General features: G+C 38.6%; 1 protein-coding gene across 1 annotated transcript in view; it reads right to left on the bottom strand.

Moving 5' to 3' along the window:
• Nucleotides 1-1,613: 1,613 nt before the first annotated feature.
• pgbd5 (piggyBac transposable element derived 5) overlaps nt 1,614-19,901 on the bottom strand; it is a 28,722-nt gene continuing 10,434 nt past the window's right edge. Inside the window, exons 3-7 of the mRNA XM_075478460.1 lie at nt 17,235-17,369; nt 11,236-11,416; nt 9,454-9,651; nt 8,277-8,382; nt 1,614-7,740 (exon numbers count right to left, since the gene is read on the bottom strand). Of these exons, the coding sequence (XP_075334575.1) occupies nt 7,545-7,740; nt 8,277-8,382; nt 9,454-9,651; nt 11,236-11,416; nt 17,235-17,369 (816 nt within the window). The 3' untranslated portion in view covers nt 1,614-7,544. The remainder of the gene's footprint in view (nt 7,741-8,276; nt 8,383-9,453; nt 9,652-11,235; nt 11,417-17,234; nt 17,370-19,901) is intronic.

The raw sequence follows: 19,901 nt of genomic DNA, 5'->3' as shown, positions 1-19,901 counted from the left end.
CACAGGCTTCTCAGTTCTGTGTAAATCATTATGAATCTTGCTTTCAGGAAGGCAGAGAGTCAAGCCTGGTCCATTCTTCATCACTTTCTATACACATACACTAACGCTGCACCACACACAGTCAGAGGCAGAAATAATATTTTCCTTTAAAGCTTCTTGAACTCTGCAGATGGGAAAACATGCCACTATTTTTGCCAAACCACTTCTTCCTGGAGGTTAAGTTACCCCCAGTTTAAGGAGGTCAGCCAGACAGTCTGTTATGGAGTATGCCATCAATAAGGCACAAAAATAATTCAATTACATAGTCTCAATTTGGTGCTCAGACCAGTTATAATTCATTTATCTTTAGTGAATGATCAATAGGCTGTTGGTTAAAGTTAAGGGCGAAGTTGTGGTTTGCTGCTCTCTACTGGTCTGAACTGACATTACATTTACTTTTTTTACGTTGACAATGGCTGAAGCATAGAGATAAAACAATTGGACCGTCCTTGTGATTTTCCCAGCAGATCAAACTCCATGAAGATTTGTCATAACGGACCTTTTCAGTTGTCTTGGTAGCCATGTTAAAATCTGAAGAAGTGTGCACATTTCCAACCATTTTTTCTGTTGTAATGAGCTCAAAAAGTTAATGAAACTCAAATTGAAAAGTGCATTTACAAACTTGGGGCCTTTGTGTTGTCTGTCTGCATATTGTGTTATTACTCTGTGCTGTTTATTTGATAATTTATTGTAAAATTAGTGTTGTGTCTTTGTATAATTTCCCTTTGGGATAAATAAAGTACTTTTTCATTTAATGTCATTTCATTACACACAGACTTGTTCGCATAGTTGTCAGTGGAAACTGATAGAAGTAATGTTACTTACATTTTGTCCTTTAAACATGGCATTAACTGTTACAACAAGTCCATTTGAAATTGGCGGTAGTTTTAGAAAGCCTTTATAACACTATGGGCTTTTTTTGTGACGTGTAGAAAAGATCTGTGCTGTTTTTGTGGGTTTTCTTCTCGTTTCTCTTTCCTTGCAAACTTTACAAATGCCTACCGGCTGATGTGGGGAGGGTATTGCTTTGTTTGAATCTAGAAGAGGAGAGGCCTCTCACGTCTCCCCATTCCTGCATCTCCACTCTGTCTTCATCAGTCAAGTCAGTATTTAACATTTGAAATGTTGCTGCAGGGGCTTCATGGCTGCAACCTCCACTGAGCAATTTATGCAAGAATTTATGAGTAAAGCCTGAGTCTGGTCAAATATTTTGAAAGCTTGAGGCTGACAGTGAGTTGGATGACTTTACTAAGGCAAAAACAGCACGTAATGGATTGGTTCATCACAGTGTGTCTCCTTTGCACTGCTCTGTTTCTCTGTCAAAGCCATGCAAATGAAGGATTTCTGTGAAACAATAAAAACTACAAAATACTAGAATTAAATCTTAAAATAGATAAAGATAACAATGCCTTTTGTCTAACAGACAAGCCCCTTCTATTTTGTTTATGATATTGATCGACTCTGTGAGTAAAACAGTACAACTATGAAACTTTCCCATTTTCTTTCTCCATTCAGTAGAAGTTCAACACATGAAATACCTCCCATTAACACAATAATTCTCTCAGTGGGGCAGGTTTTCTGAATTAGAAACATTTATTAGATACTGTTGTGTAAATTGGTGGTGGATGTACAGAGCTTTAATTATTAGCGGATGAAGGGAGAGATAGATTCCTGTGAGAAACTCACTTTCGAGCCTTGGTTACTTTTAAAACCAAAAGCAAAATAATAATGAGGAAAAACAGATTCCACACGCACATACTTCACATTAACATCAATTCTTGGCGGGAAGAGAAGGAGCCGGATAAGCACACAAGTAACAGAGAGAGCCACACAGCAGAGTGAGGCCTTTATAAGTCAGTTCATACAGTGGGGAAAGGACAGTATTATTGTATCTCAGCAATAAGCTGTCTGTGTAGCAGGCTGGCTCTGTAAGCTAACTCACAGGTTTGGCTATTTTAGTGAGTCAGAGGCCAACAGCAAATCTGCTTTCCTTTTTACAGTGCAGAAAAGCCTCCAGCACACAATAACACAAACTTTTGAGACATTTATACTATTAGATTTTAAAAAAGGAAGAAAAAAAAAATCTGAATACAGAAAAACAATTTTACACTGTAAATTTGCATTTGGAGTGTGTGAAAGTGGATAGATGTGGAGTCAGAATGTAATTTACTTTTGTTTTTTTTTTTACGATATTTGTATCTTCTCCAGTAATTTGGTGTGATTTGTAACATTTGTCGTCATATGCAGAGTGTAAGTTCTATTTTTTGAGATCTTGAAGGGGAGCAAGTGTTTTTTTTACAAGTCATAGGGAGGATATGTAAACTTTCACACTTTCCAGTAACTTTCATACGGCCCCTCTCTATGAACAGGAACACTCTACCATCAAAGGCAAAAGCAGCCTTTTAGTTGTCAAACTAAAAGTTAATGACAGATTTAGAAGATTTAAAATCTAGCATTGTATGCACATACACACACCCATCTGGCCCCTCTTAGCCCACATCCTGATGCTGCCATTGTAACTTGGAATAATACATTGAGCCACAGTTTGATACCTGACATTTATCTACTAACTCCAAAGGGCATTTTTAGTTTAATAACTCTTGCTTATTATTTTTGAGCTATTAACTATAACAAATCTAATACACTTCTGCATACATTGTTACGAGAGCACCTTAGAAGGTCATAGAAACAGCTGACTTTATACATTACACTTTGATTAGTGAATATATTTCACATTACATCCTTGTGAAGCCCTGAGGTTGTATTTTCAAACTCTTGAAAACATCCAAAGATTATTATTGAGATTCATAAGACAAATGTCTCACCCATAATGACTGTCATCCTTAAAGCACCTTACAGAGATGGCACACTGGAACACAGAGCACACCGAAAACGTGGACAATATCTTAGACACAAAGTACCATTTCCACAACACAATCAATAGCAATAGTCTGATTGGCATCATTGTATAGTAAGCAGATATATCTGAATTAGATACAAATATATATCTTTCATCTTGTTTTGTCTCATGCACACATAAATTGATGAACGTGAAAAGACTGCATTTGACACCTCTGCTAGCAGTGAAGGAAGAAAAACGTCCACACTGCTGCAGTTAGACCCATCAAAGTGGCCTATTTCCTTGCACATTTTTTATTTATGATAAACATGGCAGTGGGATATCAAGTTTTCTGACTTCGATGGGCCTCGAACGTCTCTCCGTGATTCTTTTCAACACCTCAAGAAAGTTAAAGAAATACGTTTTTACCTAATAAAACCAAAAATGAAACTAACACTACTGCAATCTTTATTGATTTATTTTATATTTTAGAAACAGGTAAAGTTACCCATTGAGCAAGTGAGTCAATTCAGGCATTTTAGTGTTTCAAAAATCTCAACAGTTATGAATGTAGTACTGACTCCCAGTGTACTATTACTCAGGTTGAGTCAGTGCACCAATGGAAAGAGGAAACATGGCAGCACAAAACACTTTCAGCATTTATATCTCCTCTGTGGAAGTGATGATTCATTCCTCTAGTCTATTGTTCACAACATGCAGGACAGGCTTTTCCTTTTATTAAAGTCTGATTTGTTCAAGTTATTTACATGAACTCAAGTTTCAGGACATCAAGTGCACTGAACCACTGCAATGACAAGAGTAACTGAGAAGAAAAGGCACTGTAGAAATACATCTGATATATATCTAAACAATAGAGTGGGCTGAGCTGAGTGACTGGATGATATTTCTGTTTCTGAAATCACATCAGATCAACCTGAGAATTTAAAATGACTCCAAGTTTTTGTTCATCACAGGCTACAGTACAACACAGCCCTTTAATGAACTAAATAGGAAAAGAGGGAGGATGATCTCAAAAAGGAGACATGAAGCTGCTCTGCTCCCTCTTTGCTGCAGGGATGATAATGTTTCTAAGGTAAGGGTGGAAAAACTTCTAAAGCTGCGTCTTTTTTACTGCCTCTCATATATAATTTGTTGCCAAGCAACCGTGGGTTTGCAGAGTCCCCTGTGAATAATATTTCCTCTTTTGTGTTCTAAGCAGTGACATAAGCACTACAGACAACCTCTGCAGATGTTACACACATCCCTGGTCAGTGCCATCTTAAGATGTGTGTGGCATTCAATTCAGCTGCAGGTCTGATGCACATCTTGCACAAATACTCATCTTGGAGGAAAAATGTATGCTTTAGGATACGATTGTAAGTTAACCCTTCTTCCCCAATTTGTAAAGTAGTCCTAGATTTAATTTTTTATGATACAACTCTTCATAAACCTGCCTCCTCTGCTGCTGCTTCTCTTAGAACGCACCCACAGCCTTTCCCCAGACTACAACGTGCCTTGCTGGCACACATGATTACATTAAGGCTCTCTGAGGTGAGTCTCAGTGGAGAAATTGGTTCCTCTGACTTTAACATGATGGATTCTTGCTTCTACATTATGTTATATGATCATTTAAAATGGTGGAAAGGAAAGAGAACTCCTGCATGTTTCCAGTGCCGTCTTTCTATCTTGGTGGATGAGTTGGAGTGTTTATCTCATAAGAAGTGAGGATAAAGTCTTGGGGCAGATTTGGCTCACTTTCTTTAAAATGGCAAAATTAGGTATTAGCCTTTGTAGGGGATGCAGCCTCAGATTCTTCAGTTTGTTTCTGATTTGGGAGGTACTTATCAATATGTTTCAATGCCAACATGTGTGGATTGACTACAGCTCTGTCAAAATGTTTCCTGTTTTTTGAGGAAATAACAAAGATTTACAATTACAAATAATAGCTCGACCCATTATTACGAAGTTTTGGGAGCTACCAAAAAGTCTAGAATAATTTAGAGTTTTCTGACTTTTCATTAAGCTGCAGGGACATTATTTGTACTCCAAAGTGTTTTAGTACACTGATATCACGTTTGTGATCATATAAGCATAAAAGATGCAAATTGTAGAAAAACATCAACCTCATGTTGTTGAAAAAGCTCTGGTTTCCCTCCAAATTTCAACATGCAGAAAATGGCCAGATAAAAATCTGAACCAATGTGCACCTCCCTCCACTACTCTGTAGTGTAAATATTAGTAATTTGCTTGTGGCAGTATCTATTCAGTTGGGAACAATGAAACCACTGTAGAAAAAGTTGGCACACATGCAGTCAAACAAAACATCTTGCACAGTTTAATTGGAGGATAGTCTTTGGACTTCTTGAAGATGAATGGCATTTCAGCTTTTATATGCAAATTGAAAATGTGGACAGAGTCATGCCCAATGCTTCAGTCCTTTAGTTTTTTTCACCTCTTAGGTGTGCAGAGTGGCGGGAGAGTGAACACTCTACCCTAACAGTAGAAACTGCTACTTCACGTTAATATGCTGCAGTCAACTGAAGACCAACTATCATAACAACTATGTAAAGTGTTGATATCAAATATTGTATTAAAATCAAGAGTTGACAAACATGTCACATGACAGAAGTGCCTCCTAAGATAAACAGTGTCACTTTTGGAAGTGAACAGTGATTGAATACATGACAACATCCAGTGGTTCACACGCACAAGAGTAATAACAACAACAATAACGCTTTGGATTAGTGAAAAAGATAAATAAACAAAAACAAAACAAAAAAATCACAATCTTGAGTCTCAGTGACAGAGTGATTATGGATGTATACGCTGTCATTTGTAAACAAAACACACACAGACACACTTGCACTCTAAATCTACAGTGGAAATCCTTCCTGTTTTGGTTAGTCGTTAATTTTCAACCTTATTTCACTGGTGTACTTTCACATATATTATCCATCTCATTTATGTACTTATATTTACAGATCTGGTCAATGAGAGCAGTGTAGATTATCGTTTTATTTCTGGTCAAAACCAAAAGAATAAGCTAATAAACAACGTTGCTAACTTTACTCTTCTCAAAGTGCAAGACTGTGATGGGGGAAAGTGCATGAGTCTGGCCAACGAATCACTCAACAGATGCCGTCATATTACAGTAAAGTCTATTCACACATCAAACCATGCTAATAGAGCAAGCACACGCCAAAATGTTCCATGTAAAATCTTCATAACACGATTCCAGCATGACAATAATATGCTGACTGTATACCGTCTTGAGCAAAGTAAAGGAGACCATCTTAAAGCCACAGACAGCAGTGTTGTAAGGTTGAGGGTTGGAAAGCGAGATAATGATTTTCCTAAAGATTTTTTAATAGTTTGCAGTGTGCTCACACACAGGTATTATTACTTTAGCTGTCATAGTTAAAAACATAAGGTGTCGTCTTGTTTATATACTCAGTCTCAAAGCCTTTCATAAACATCAAGATTTGTTTCCAATAAGCCACCTATAAGACACCCATGATTCATTTCTTACTCACTGTTTCAATAGTAAATGGTGAAACACATTACTATCCAAACCATTCACACTGGCCAAGACTGTAGTTGTTGCCTAGCAACACTGGAGCTTTTGGACACGTTCGGCCCTGCAAAGCTGAAGTACCGTTACCTAAAAAGCAGGAGAATCTGATGAGTTTTTCTGCCATTAGTAGATGGAATTTGCTGTTGGATTTGCGCTTGTTAAAGATCATGAAAACCTTTTCTGTGTCCTGATTCTGCATGCACATAAAAATGTTATGAGGTAATAAAGGCGGTACAGAAGATGAGCTGGGGCTTTACAACTTTCTCGTCTGGGCTCTTTTGAGTCGGGTAGCTGCTGTAGGTGACACACTGCTGTGTGCGGCTTCACATCAACTGACTGTCTTCTTCTGGCAAAGACAGTGCAAAGCAACATGACACATTGGGGTCACAAGAGCCAGACATTTACATCCTCAATGTCACGCACACAAATGGCAGTTCAACTTGCTAAACACATACACACAAACTAATTTTCATAGCTCTGCCACAGCAGGAATCATTTTCACATCGAACAAGAGAACATCATAATCCAGATTCTTGACGCATGCAGAGTGTCTTGTTTACTAAGATTTCGTTACAGGGTCACAGGGGTTTGCAGAATGCAAATATTGAGTAAAATGTAGCCTTTTAGCCCGACTTGTGTGATGTTTGAATACTTGCACAGGAGACTTATTCAGGCTTATTTTGAATAATTTCACACGGATATGATTTAAAACTTGAAGGTGACATCGTTTAGAAGTGAAATCTTCCTTGTTTCATTGTTCCGTCCTCCATCTCTGCTCGAGAAACATCTCCTGTTGACAAATCTTTAGTAAATCTGTGTGGTTAATAGTTGCAGCTGAGTCAGATGAATTGTCCCATGAATCATAAATATTGTGTAGAGTGTAGTTGTGTATTAGTGAATATTTACAGGGCTACAAAAAGAAAAGGAAATATAAGAAGAGAGACAAGGGCTTGGCACTGCTTCAGTATTATCACATAAACACAGACTGAGTAGTCTGTACAACTGAGCTGTGTAAATGATTATGTGGGGATTGTGTTTGTGTGTTTTTGCTGTGCGCTCCTTCTGTCTTCATCAGCCTCCTCCTCTTCCTCCTCACTGTGTGGGGGAGCAGTCGTCGAGATCCAGCAGCTCTCTGACCAGTCTCTCTCCGAACTGCGCTCGGCTGTAGCGTTTCACCGCGTAGGCGTCGGACATCTTGTAGAGGATGTATGCGTTGTTGATGGCAATGCTTATGGTCAACCAGAACACCTGTTGCCAGGTCTTGTTTGGCTTGTGGAAGATAAAGTACCTGTTTGAGAAAAAAAATAGCACACTTACAATTTTCATTTGGAACCAAATCAGTTTACATGACAGAAATGTTATAAGTTTTTCCCAAGTTTGAGTGGACTCAGCAGATATCTGCATCTATCCTGTGCATGAGCTCCTAAGTTTAAACAGCAGTGGGATACTCAGATTTGCTTTGAAGCATGCGTAGGCCCATTTTCATCTAGTTGAGCATAGACAGTGATTCAATTGCATTATCTGGGTGAGTTAGTCTGGTTTTGAGAAGCTGGATTTGTAAAATTTCAGTCTGAGTTACATAATCCATTTTTTCTAGTGTCATATAAATGGGCTCCATATAGTAGCCTTGAAGAAGTATCTGGAAAACCTATGTTTATTGAGACAGCAAGAGTAAGTTCTATCTGACACAGATTCTTGTTTGCAAGAGAACAAGCATTTTTCAATAAAAAAAAAAAAAAAAAAACTTCTTGAGGCATAATATTTTATCTCAAAAACTGCTGTATCATCTTGAATCAACCACAATTTCATCAATGTTGCACATACTTGCTGTACTTGTCATCATATTTGCAGATGTAGCTGAGGTGCGCCGCAAAGGCCTCCACAGCCAAGGGACACGGGATCTCCCCACTTTTCCTCTTAATGATAATACCTGCCATGAAGACACAGACCAAAACAGAGCGTGACGCGTGAGAAACCACAGATCCCGCTGAGATAACCAGATTTTTTCTAGAGTCTGTGGTCATCTGGCCGAAAACGAAACAAGAAAAAGCATGACGTGGGCGGCCCAGATGTGAGCTTCATCGCATTTGTTTTGTTGCTTGTCTTTATCTGGTCTCAACGTTCTTTGATGCCTATAAGGCTGCTTTGTTTCAGAAAAAACAAAATCAACAAGAAAAAAAATGCGTAAGAGGTCAAGTATGGCTGGTTCTGTATGCATCTGAACGAGCCTCAGTGGAAGATTTTAGGCTTGACTATTTGGAATTTTGGAGTGAGTTTGGAGAAGGTGGAACTTTCAAGAGTGTTTGTTAAGAGAGAGGAATGGAGTTAAAACAAACAGTATCTACCAATGAAATACCATGCTGTTTATAGTGACGTTAGTTACTATCTATAAAACGGTTATTCATTTTAGTCCAGTTATGTTTTGTTATATTCTATATAATGAATAAATGTCAGGATTGTGAACTATACTCTTTTTAATGCAATCCCCCCCCCCCCCACACACACATACACACACAGCAAAGAAAATCAATGCTAGATAATAACAGTTTAACTGATCTGAGGCCTCACTTCCACACTCCATCACAGAGCACAGACACACACACTCAACAAGCTTTAAAACCTAACTAAACTGTTTAATCAAGAGCGGATTATGCTGTACGAGGAGGAGCAGATCATGATCCTGTCCCCTCCTGAAAATGGATTATCATGGATTAGAAGCCCTCAGTGGTTCTCCCTGACAGGAATGTTTAATGATGAACCAATTTCTGCGGACTGTAACGAGCATTTTTAAAATTACAGTGAAGCTAATTTTCACAGAAAATCCTTTATCATTACCATTATTAACCACAGTCCAAAGTTGTTGTGTATTGCGTATAGCGTGCACAAAAAGGAGACGTCTAAAATTCTTAAAATCAAGACCTTTCCAGTTTTATCAATCACAGAAGTAAGATCAGTTTAGAACCACATCAAAATGCTTTGGGGAGCTTAATCTCTTAGGTACCTTGTTTTGTTGGGGAATAAGCGTTGGTGAGGAACCTGAAGTGTCCCTTGTTGTACCAGCCGATCAGAGACATGCTGCCTTTCATCATCACACGTGACTGGCCACGCTGCGCTGGCGTGGAGCCACAGACCAACATGCTTTGCGGTAAGCCTGTACAGTCGCTCTTCCTGGTGCTAAGCAAACCACAACAATAGATATCTGGAGAAACACCGCAAGAGAAACAGCACAGCAGGACACTTTCCTGTTAGTACAAACAACTCTGGAAGCTTGACTGTATTTGTATATAAACAGGCTGGAGCAACTGCTCTGCTGATTGGAAGAACATTAACTCGACACCCTTTTAATAACTGGGTGATTTCCATGTTTTTTTCTTGACTGGTTTTTGCACTTTTGAGTGAATGAAAATATAACTGTTTATATCAGTAAGGCTTTTGAATAATTGCAATGGGCATTTTAGTCATTATAGTACAGTATGGAACAAGCACTCAACCATTAACTGAGAAAATAATCAGTCAGTTAAATGAAGATAATCTCTGTGGTTTTCATGAAGTCTGCTGCTGGTTTGTAGAAAAAAAAAACTGTTTGGACTGTTTATCTCTTTCACAGCTCTAACTTCGCCATCTCTTCATTTCTAACACAGATGAGCTGTGGCGAAACAATTATGTGGCTGACTGCAGCTGATTTGTCAGTGCTCTCAATTTGAAAAAGGATGTCTATCTATGTAGTTCATGTGTGTGCGTCCACAGCGAGCGCAGCAGAATAATGCAGAGTAATTAACTCTGCTGATTAATCCTGCAAGATAAGTTTGAGAGAAAAATCACTTCACACACACTTTCTTTTGTTTATTTATTTTTTCAACATCTTGCGATAGCCTCACCTAATTTAACCGATGAAATGCTGATTATATCTCGGGTCTTCTTTTTTTTTTTTTTTTTTGTACTTGGCACAAAAGTGCTCTTCCTTTTGGAATTGTTAAGTGAAAAAAACCTTCATAAAAAGTGGGATGTAAAAACTTGAATTTCCAAATTAAGCTGGAGATAAATTGTTCTCTCCACCTTTCCTGATTCACCCGTTTTTCTGACCTTTTATTTTCATGCCCTCCACTTCTGCCAAAAATTCTAACCCTTCTTGGGCTCTTGTCTTGAGCGTAGGAGTGAAGGAACCCAGGCATGTTCAAGCTGTTATTGTTATATATTGCTTGCTTTTGGTCATTCTGGTTGGCCTGACTCCCACCTCCACGTCCCTCTAAACTTAAATGGAAGAAACATTTCCATTATTGACTCAGTTCCCCCATTTTCTGAGTGTGGCTCCTCTCTGTAAAGCCTCCTTCTAGTTCTCGAGTGTCATAGCTAATCAGGAAAGTATTCACTTTACCTTCTGTTTGTTTTTTTCTTTCGGCTGTTACAAGGCTAAACACTCCCTCGGATATCCTTTATTTAGTGTGCTAGTTGCCTGACAACAGTTGCAGCTTGTTCCAGGGTTGCTATGATTAATGTTCAAGAGGTGGAAAATATCGATATTGACAAGTTTTACCGGGGAAAGAGTCAGTGGACATGAGGTGCATGCAAATAAAGTGAAATAAACTCCCATCTGCTCACTGAAAGTCATGAAAGTGAATATGTTTAAACCATCATTGAACCACCCTTAGAAATAACAGATTAAAAAAAAAATAAAAATGGTGGAGGAATGAGATGAGGATTGAGATTAAAAATCAAAGCAAAAACAGAGAGAGGGGGGAGAAAGCAGGGGACAGATCAGTGATTCCATTGTCCACTTGTATACCTTGTTTGCTGAATTCACTGAAAAGGCTGAGGCTCGTGATAGATGGGCCTGTGAAGATGATGGTGTTCTTGCCAGAAATATTCTGACACAGCTGCTTGGCAACGAGACTGTGGAGCTGAGGTTTGTTCTTCAAGGTGGCCAGACCGTCTGTGCCCTGTCCCTCTTTCAGATGGACTGAGATCTGCAGAGTGGGCGAAACCAGATAGGACATTTACAGAAAAACGGATACAAAACCAGCAAATGTCATTGCAATTCTCGTTCAAGCACATTCTTTTTTTTTAAAGTCGTTAAAAAGAACAAATTTACTTGGATCCATGAAAAAGTTTATAGTAAAATGCGTATCAGAGGATAATATTTGGTGTATTAAAATTACCCTGTGAGATGTCTCTGGCATTTTTTTTTTGCCATGATATATTTCCCACCTATGTGGCCACTAATTCTTCCCGTCTCCATTGCCAAGATTAAAGAGGATGTAGATTAGGATACAGCTGGCCATTTCTCCAGGTGTGCTTTTTGCTTTTTTCCTTTAAGGTGGCGTCACAAGCCAATTCCTTTTTTGACAATTCATCTAATAATCTTGTTTTTTTTGGAAGCTGCGAGCCTGGACATATTTCTTTGTGTAAGACATTGCGGGTTTTCACAGTCATTGCAGGTGAAACATTTCCATGATTTATGGCCTATACTTTAAGGCACTGATCATTGTATACAATGTACCCAGTTTAACTCCAGATAAAGACAGTTGCTGTTCTCCCCCTGTGCCCTGTATAAAATGAGACTGCCCCCCAAAATACAGTAACTTAACTAGACTATGCAACTCCAGGAGAAATTGCAGTGGGATTGCTTAAACTATCCTTAAACTCTCTTTATCACTTACTAAATACTAAAAATTACAAGCTGAATCTTACAATGTGTTTGTAAATAAACATTAATTACTCAATGTCCATCATCTGTAATCTCTAAGTGGCAGCTCAGGTTTCCACGGTGATGTGATACAACACTGTGTCACTCAGACTCCAATTTCACTCAAATTCTGTCCTGAACTATTGCTATTTTAGGAAAAACTCCCATAGAGACAGTTGTGCCGCAACAAGGCTTTCCCACACACACATCAATGTGACATTTGTATTTTTGCTTCACAAAATATGGACATACAAACAAGGTAAAAAAATAATAATAATCCTGCTCGGTGGGGCATGCGATGGTACCCCTATCATTTGGAGGAGTCTGGCTCAAGTCTGTTGGCTTAGAGAGTTACATTGTGTGAGAGAAAACTAATTTTCCTGTGTTTTAATGGAAAAATGAATCAGCTAGAATGAGAACTGTGGATACTGTGGCAGATCAAAGAGAACATTTTCAACTCGGTTAGACACTAGCTAAGAATATCTGTGGATTAATATCAAATGTTTTAGTTTTCTTTTCTTTTGCAGTAAATGGTTGAATATCTTGGAAAAGTTACAACATAAGTCTAAAGAAAGTCACTACAGTTGTTGCACCACTGAGCTGGGTACTTTGGTGTTTGAACTGCAGTGCTCATAACATGCTAATGAGCTTTACAGCAATTCCCTAAATTACATTTTTGCCCTGATTTAGAAACGAAAAAAAAAGTGTTTCCTCAAGAGAGCAACAATGTACTCATAAAAAGTTTTGTTTTCTGACCAAGAAGTTTTAATAGTTCGAGGTAGCTCTAAATTTTACAGGGAATTTTTTGCTGAGCATCCGCTGTGCGTGTGACTATTTACAGCACCCCAAAAAACTATCTGAGCTCCTTCCACTTGTAAGTTTCAAAGGAAACATGATGCAGTGTTCGATTTCCAAAGGAAGCCATTATCAAGTATGAAAAATAGAAATGTATAAATATCTGCTGAGGTGATTGGCGTTAGCCTGATTAGCTGGTGTCCGAGTTTGACTTGCAGCTATTAGACTAAGTGGTCAATCTGTGCATCTGTGAGTGTGTGTGTATACATATGTTTGTGTATCTGTGTGGAGCAATAGCTAATGGGATCTCATTGATTCGCTTCACTAACTCATTTTATTGCTTTGATTTTTTTCCCCCCTGTCGCTTGACACAGTTTGTTTAGACTCAGTGGGGATGCACGTCAGCGTACAACAGACTGGCATTACGGGTTAATGCCAAGTGGCTGCAGTCACTATGAAGACTTATGCTTATTTGTTAAATGGATATGCATAATGGAATGTGGCTTTAAACGACAAGCGTCTGAGATGCTTTTTCCATATAACTCTTTGTTTTTACACAGGAGATATGGGATTACAAGAAATAACGTGCATGGCTAAATTAATCGATTCGTATTTTGTAAACAGTTTCACTAAAAGAAAAAGGAAATGGGCAAATTAACATTCTGTTTGGCGTCGCTCCTCTGTCCACTAATGTAATTCTGGCGTATGTCCAGGCAGGAGAGGGAAACTTCCCCTGCAGTGTATGTAGTTGTATGCCTGACATTAATATATTTATGGGTTCTGTGCAGTAAAAAGCCTTTAAATCACAATGTTGTATTCTTGTTCTTTGGTCATTTTCCAGGGGTATCGTTAAATTTGTACTCAGCCATCTCCTTGTCTATTAAGCGTTCAAATACAGAAATGTCTGTTCAGTTAGAGAGCTGTGGATAAAAAGTATGTACGTGTTGTGCGACTACAGTTTTTAAAGATGTCAGTAACAGGTTGTCAGACATGAAGCTGTGAAAACTGCTAGTCTTCCAGACTCAACTTCTCCTCATGTCTTCTGCTCTCGTGTCTGTCTCTTCCCATGTGTGTTTCCATATCATGGGTCATCTGCTTCTCATGTTTGAATGGTTTCTTTTTCCTAGAAGTAAGTGATCGTCTTTCCGATCATCATGGCATCATTTCCTGCGACTCCTGTGAGAACTGTTGAACTGGCTGACATATTCCAACTCTGTCAAGGACAATCGCCTGATAAATACACTCTGCGCAGACTTATTGAACACACACACATGCACACACACACATGCTCATTGATAACACACGCAATTCCTCACCTCTTCACTGGTCCCATTGCTTAATGATGTTGTGCGTATGTGCTGCTTTTTGTGCTGAGGTTTTTTTTGCGATCTCAAACTGTATCCTGATAAAGGGTGAAGTATGATTTTTTTTTCTCCTCCTCTCACCTAATGTGGGTCCTTTCTTTCTCTTATTAAAGGAGCGGCTGCGCTCTTCAATGAGCTGCGTGCCCTTTTTCTCCTGGCAGCGCACCGCAAGGAGCGCATGGCCATGGTCACCTGTCTCCCCTGTCTGTTTTTCATGTTTGTCTGTCCGGATGGGTGTACTGGAACTGTAATTTCGTTATGCTGTAAGGTGTAATGACAATAAATGCTATTCATTCATTCAGATATCCGTTTGACAGGACCTAAACCACTTTTGACACCTTTCCAAAAAAACAATCTGTAATTCCATTATCTTGATTGTCGGTACTGTTAAAAAATAAAATAAAAAGTTTATGCACTCATTACTTCTCTCAAAAGGAGCTCTCATTGTTTTCCTTTTTTTTTTCTTAATTCAATTTAACTAAATTATGACCAACAATGGGCACAAGAGCTTCCAAACTGAACCATGGGAGCAGTATGAGAAAATGGCCTGTTTTAACAAGCCACGTTTTCTATGTGTGCAGTTTAGCTTGGCAGCAGCAGAGGAAGCGAGATGACATGATAAGATGCTCTGGGCAATATTCTGCTGGGAAACAGTAATTAGACACGTACCATCTTCTTAAATATCGCTGCAAACCAAACACAACCTTCATGGTAACTCTAATTTCTGACATATCCCTGTTCAGCAGAACAATGTGCTTTGCCACAATAAAAAAAAATAAATAAAATTGTTAAGGCATTTGCTCTCAGTCTGACTGAAAAAATAAAACAAGTCAGATCCACGGAGGCTCCACCTGGCAGCTTACAGGACTTAAATTATCTGCTGCCGACCTCTTCATCTCTCAAGGACTCCAATTTTTCAAAAGTGTCTAACTAGCACAAGGTAACCTATTCAATCTAACGCAGGTGGTTTTAATTTTGTGGTTGATCTGTGCATTTTTGTGTGTTTTCTTCTTTATCTTGTCCTCATTAATCATGGTTAAAGCCATGGTTCACTGTACGTACTTCAGGATGTTGAGTTTTCAGAGCTGCACTGTTTCCTTTTAGATAATTGTTTAGTGTGACCTGCTTTGTCAGGTGATCAGTAGATCTGGCTCTGATAGCTCAGATTTATTTTAAAACAAATAAATCACATCACAACAGGCAAAGCTTACTTTTTATCTTAAAATACACAAGTTTACCGACTGTAGCGTCTCACATGGAAGCCATGATACTGACAGCAAAATATAAAATAGATGAGACTGATCAATTTTTAACAGTCTGCATGACAGCTGGCAGCTCACTCAGTCCTGTTGTGTGTGGCTGTCTCCTCTGATCTAGTCAAAAATAAACTAGCCTAATTATCTCAGAAAGTTGTGGTCCAACACAGCCTGCAAAATACAGTGTAGTGGTATACCTTCACAATGTTGTATTGTATAGGGAAGAAGTAGAAGTTACTTGATGTACTTTGAGGTATTTACTCTTTGATGCAAAAAAGAAACAAAAAAAAAAGAAAAAGAAAAACTGTCCTGTTATCTGGTGCATTGGTAAATGCATAAACAGGAATATACTGTAATTAATTTATTTTTGCACAAATACCTCTGTTTAGTAACCTGGAACACTTTATTTTTAGATTTGCAGTGATAGAGAGAAAAGGCCCTCCAACCTGGCACAGTTGATCACAAAACCACATTTTCAATAAAAACAAAAAAATAAAGAAGTGATTCTGTATGCTGTCAATTGGATTTGTCATACTGAAAATCAGAATCAGCCACGGGTCAGACCTTAAACATAAATCAAATCAGCCATTAAAAAATTGCTAAGCGTTGGTTTAAAGAAATAAATCACGGAACAAAACAAATACACCAACAGAAAAACAGATTAAAAACAAACGAAGCATACGTTATCACTCTGACGCCTGGAATCTGAGTTATTTTCCCTCAAGGTTAATGATCTGACTGAGTAACTAGGACACCGTTTCACTAGAAGACATGTTGAATTTTTAATGCGATTTTATTTTTCATCAAAATTCCATTCACCTCTCTTCTCTGAGCGGAGGTCTCAGATCCAGACTCCTCCAAGCTCTCCACCTCTGAGATAAATGCATTAAGTCTTGTCAAGAATACCAATGCAAATATTTGCATGTGTGCTGGTGTAAGCTGCATGTGTGTGGCTGGAAGACTGTTTTAAGACTTAATAACCTACAGCCTACTAGAGGAATAATGCTGGACAATATGTAGCATAAACACTGAATTGTAAATATTTGGGGTGATGTGGTTTTATCCTGTTTCATGACTACTGTATTGGTTGGAGTTGGACAGGTCTGTCAGTCCTCCTGCAGAGTTGGTCCTCGGCTAATCGGTGGTATTACATAAGCAAGCGTAGGAGTGGAAGGGTGTATCGAGGGCAAGGTTGATATTCAGCAGAGCAGCTCTGCCGAGCTGCGATGTGACAACAAAGCTCTGAACCTGATTCACTAGATATTCTGCTCTAAAACAAGACCAAAGGAAAAACATTTCTCCTGTAAAGACAAGTTTGATCAAGCTCTAAAATTGAAATTTGCAGTTGTCTAAATAGATATCTACCAATGTGAAACAGTTTTTAAATGTGATTTTCTTCTTCTCAGCATTTCAATAACTGGCAGTGCAAAATAATGCAACATCAACAACCCGAGTGTAGAAATTTGGTTTAGATCGAAGCTTCTGATGTTTTCATTAAAGCCTTTTTGACTAGCCTGTCTCTCATATTTGATGTAACATATTATATTTTTACCACGGAATTTCAAAGCAGCCCATTTAAACACATTCAGGGCTGACACACATCATCTCTTGACTCCTTTTACAAACTATTACTACTGTTATTGCTGCCGATTGACGTTTACCCCCTTTGGTTCTGTGAGTCTACCTGACAGATGAATCCAGTGGAGGTGCACTGTCGAACCCAGAGGCTGAACTTTCTCTTCTTCCTCTTCCTCAGCTCTCTTTCTGTACAGGTGGTGATAAACACAGGGTCCTCGTCTATCAAGGGCTCATGAAGAACCTGCAGACGCACAGACAGCATTCATGATCTGTATTGAATATTTCAAGTTCAGACAAAACCGACAGACAAACCGTGCACACTCACACGGTCAATTTAGGTCAACATTAACCTTGCTGTGAGGTGACACTGCTAACCATCTCACCGCCATGTAGCCCTTATTAAAATTTAAACATGAAAACACAACAGTGACACATAGTTTCAAGCTGTATGTACATGATGAGATCAATTCGATTATGCTCCTTATTTGGGCAAGGGTAATTATCCAAGTATGTATAGCGGTGAATGAAAAACTCAGGCATTCGAGAAAGATGCCGAACGAAGAGCAAGATGAAGCCATGTCCCTCTACATTTTGCTTTTGATGAGCATGCTTATTGCACAAACGCCACTTTCCGACAGCGGCGACAATAACAGTAATATCGTCTAAATGTGCTTGTAGACGGTGAAGCATGTGATGAATTGGACTTTGCATACTCTGTTTTGCTATAAAGGAATGATTCAACTCTATAGACAGTAAATATAAGAAGGACTGAGCCTTGTGTCTGAAAAGCGAAGCAACTGTGGAAAATGTCTTAAACATACATTTTATCAAATCACCAGCAGGTAACCACTCCTATGGCTAGAAAAAAAAGCCAGACTATGTAGAACTCAGCCGCCCCTGTCACCCAGACAAACTCAGTTTTGTTTCCTCACAGTGAACCAAACAAAAAGTGCCATTTTTCCAAGAATTTCAGACAGCAGCTGATGTTCTGACATTTCTGGCTACCCAGCCAGACGAGTCTAAGTCTCTCACTCATAACCCTAGCTCCAGCAAAAAAAGATCAGACTTGTGAGAGGGAGACATACAACAACTAGAACTATCATTAAAAAACACAATGCCTATCTCCTGATGGAAATTTGGTTGTCTTCCAAAACAGCTTGTTATACTGTCATTGGCAATTCAAAGCAGTTAAAAGGTAAAACAGTGTTTTGAATGATTTTTTTGTACTTACCTTCAGGGATATCATTTCAATCTAAACTACTTTTATTTATTACATCTGTAAAAGAGGGCTCTATTTGCCATGAACACGTTCAAATTTAAGGCATACTTATCCATCTATGAAACACACCGCACATTGTGTTAGTCGTTCCACAGCTAGATTAAAGGTGCATCAACAATTTAACATCAAAACACAACAAATATTTGCATTTCAAATTTTCCAAATGGTTTGTCCTCTGGTATGTTCTCTGCCTCCACTTCACTGTCAATCATGATTTAAATAAAGCTCAAGCAGGTGGGGACTTGCTGCTCTAACAGCAACAAGACATTTCCCAGTCAAATGTGGAACTATGGATTACTGAAAAATAATGAGGCTATCCCACCTTTGGATGGATGACAGCACTAAACGACAAAGTCCTTTTAAGAGAGATCTCATTTATCTGCTGTCACACATTAGCACGATGATAGATTCTGCAGCTTCACCGTAGCTCTTTAGCTCGTCCTAACCACTGAGAACAAGCAGGTAGCATTTATACGGTGACTCATTTGCATAGGTTCATTAACCCTGTATTGGATAAAGAAAGAAAGAAAATCCATTTATCTGCTCACAGTCATGCAGTGCAATTTCTGTGAGGACTGCGACAAATTCCCCAAAAGATTTTACACCTGCGAATCAATACAAAACAGTGGAGTCAGTGCCAGACACAGAAAGTATAAAGCATCAATGCTGATAAGAACTGATATACCATGTCCGTATGTAGCAGCACTGATATAACCATGCACACTCAACCACACAAAACCAAGAGAGCTCAGAAAGCACAGTATCTGCTAAGGCCAAACGTGTAGCTGCATTTTTAACAAAGGGATCCCGATTGGTACTAAAAGTTCATCTGTTTTGCTTTTTGACCCAGGTGCAAATCCCCACCAAGTTGATTGGAAATCAGCTTGGGAATTTTTGCATACTCTTGTTAACAAACAGACATCTGCAACAATCACACCTACCATGTAACACATTTGCATAATGAATAGTTAGTGGCTGGTTTAGCAGACCTGAAACAAAGAATGAACAGCTGCCCATTTAGCTGACTAATTTGATCAGACTGGACATTAAGGTAAGTTGGGGGATTAAAACAAACTGAAGATAAAACGGAGCATTGTAAACACGAGTGCTGCAGAAAATGCAATATGAAAAAAAACAATGCTTTTGTAACATAAAAGCATGTAAAAGTCTGCTACGAGACTGTAGAAATAAATATTCTGTTATATTAAACCCTCCATCTTTGAGTTTTTGGAATTTATTAGGCTATTGTGTAGTTTAGCTTTTTTTCTGGACTTTTTAAGAGTAAAATAATGAATTTATTCAACTACAAATTAAACAGCAGATCAAATAATAACTAAAATCCTTCTTTCTCAGAAAGTTAGTCTTTAAACGAGCAGAATAATGTTACTGGAGGCAACAGTTTGAGTCTGTGCCACTCTTCAGTATCTGGACCCACTCTGCCCCTGGCACAGACAGATAAAAAAAAAAAAAAAAACTGGCCTGGATGCAGACAAA

This window comes from Odontesthes bonariensis, chromosome 2, assembly GCF_027942865.1.
Source record: "Odontesthes bonariensis isolate fOdoBon6 chromosome 2, fOdoBon6.hap1, whole genome shotgun sequence".
In the NCBI taxonomy this organism is placed as follows: domain Eukaryota; kingdom Metazoa; phylum Chordata; class Actinopteri; order Atheriniformes; family Atherinopsidae; genus Odontesthes; species Odontesthes bonariensis.
The sequence above is the reverse complement of the archived record's forward strand: the minus strand, read 5'-3'. Positions and strand labels throughout refer to the sequence as shown.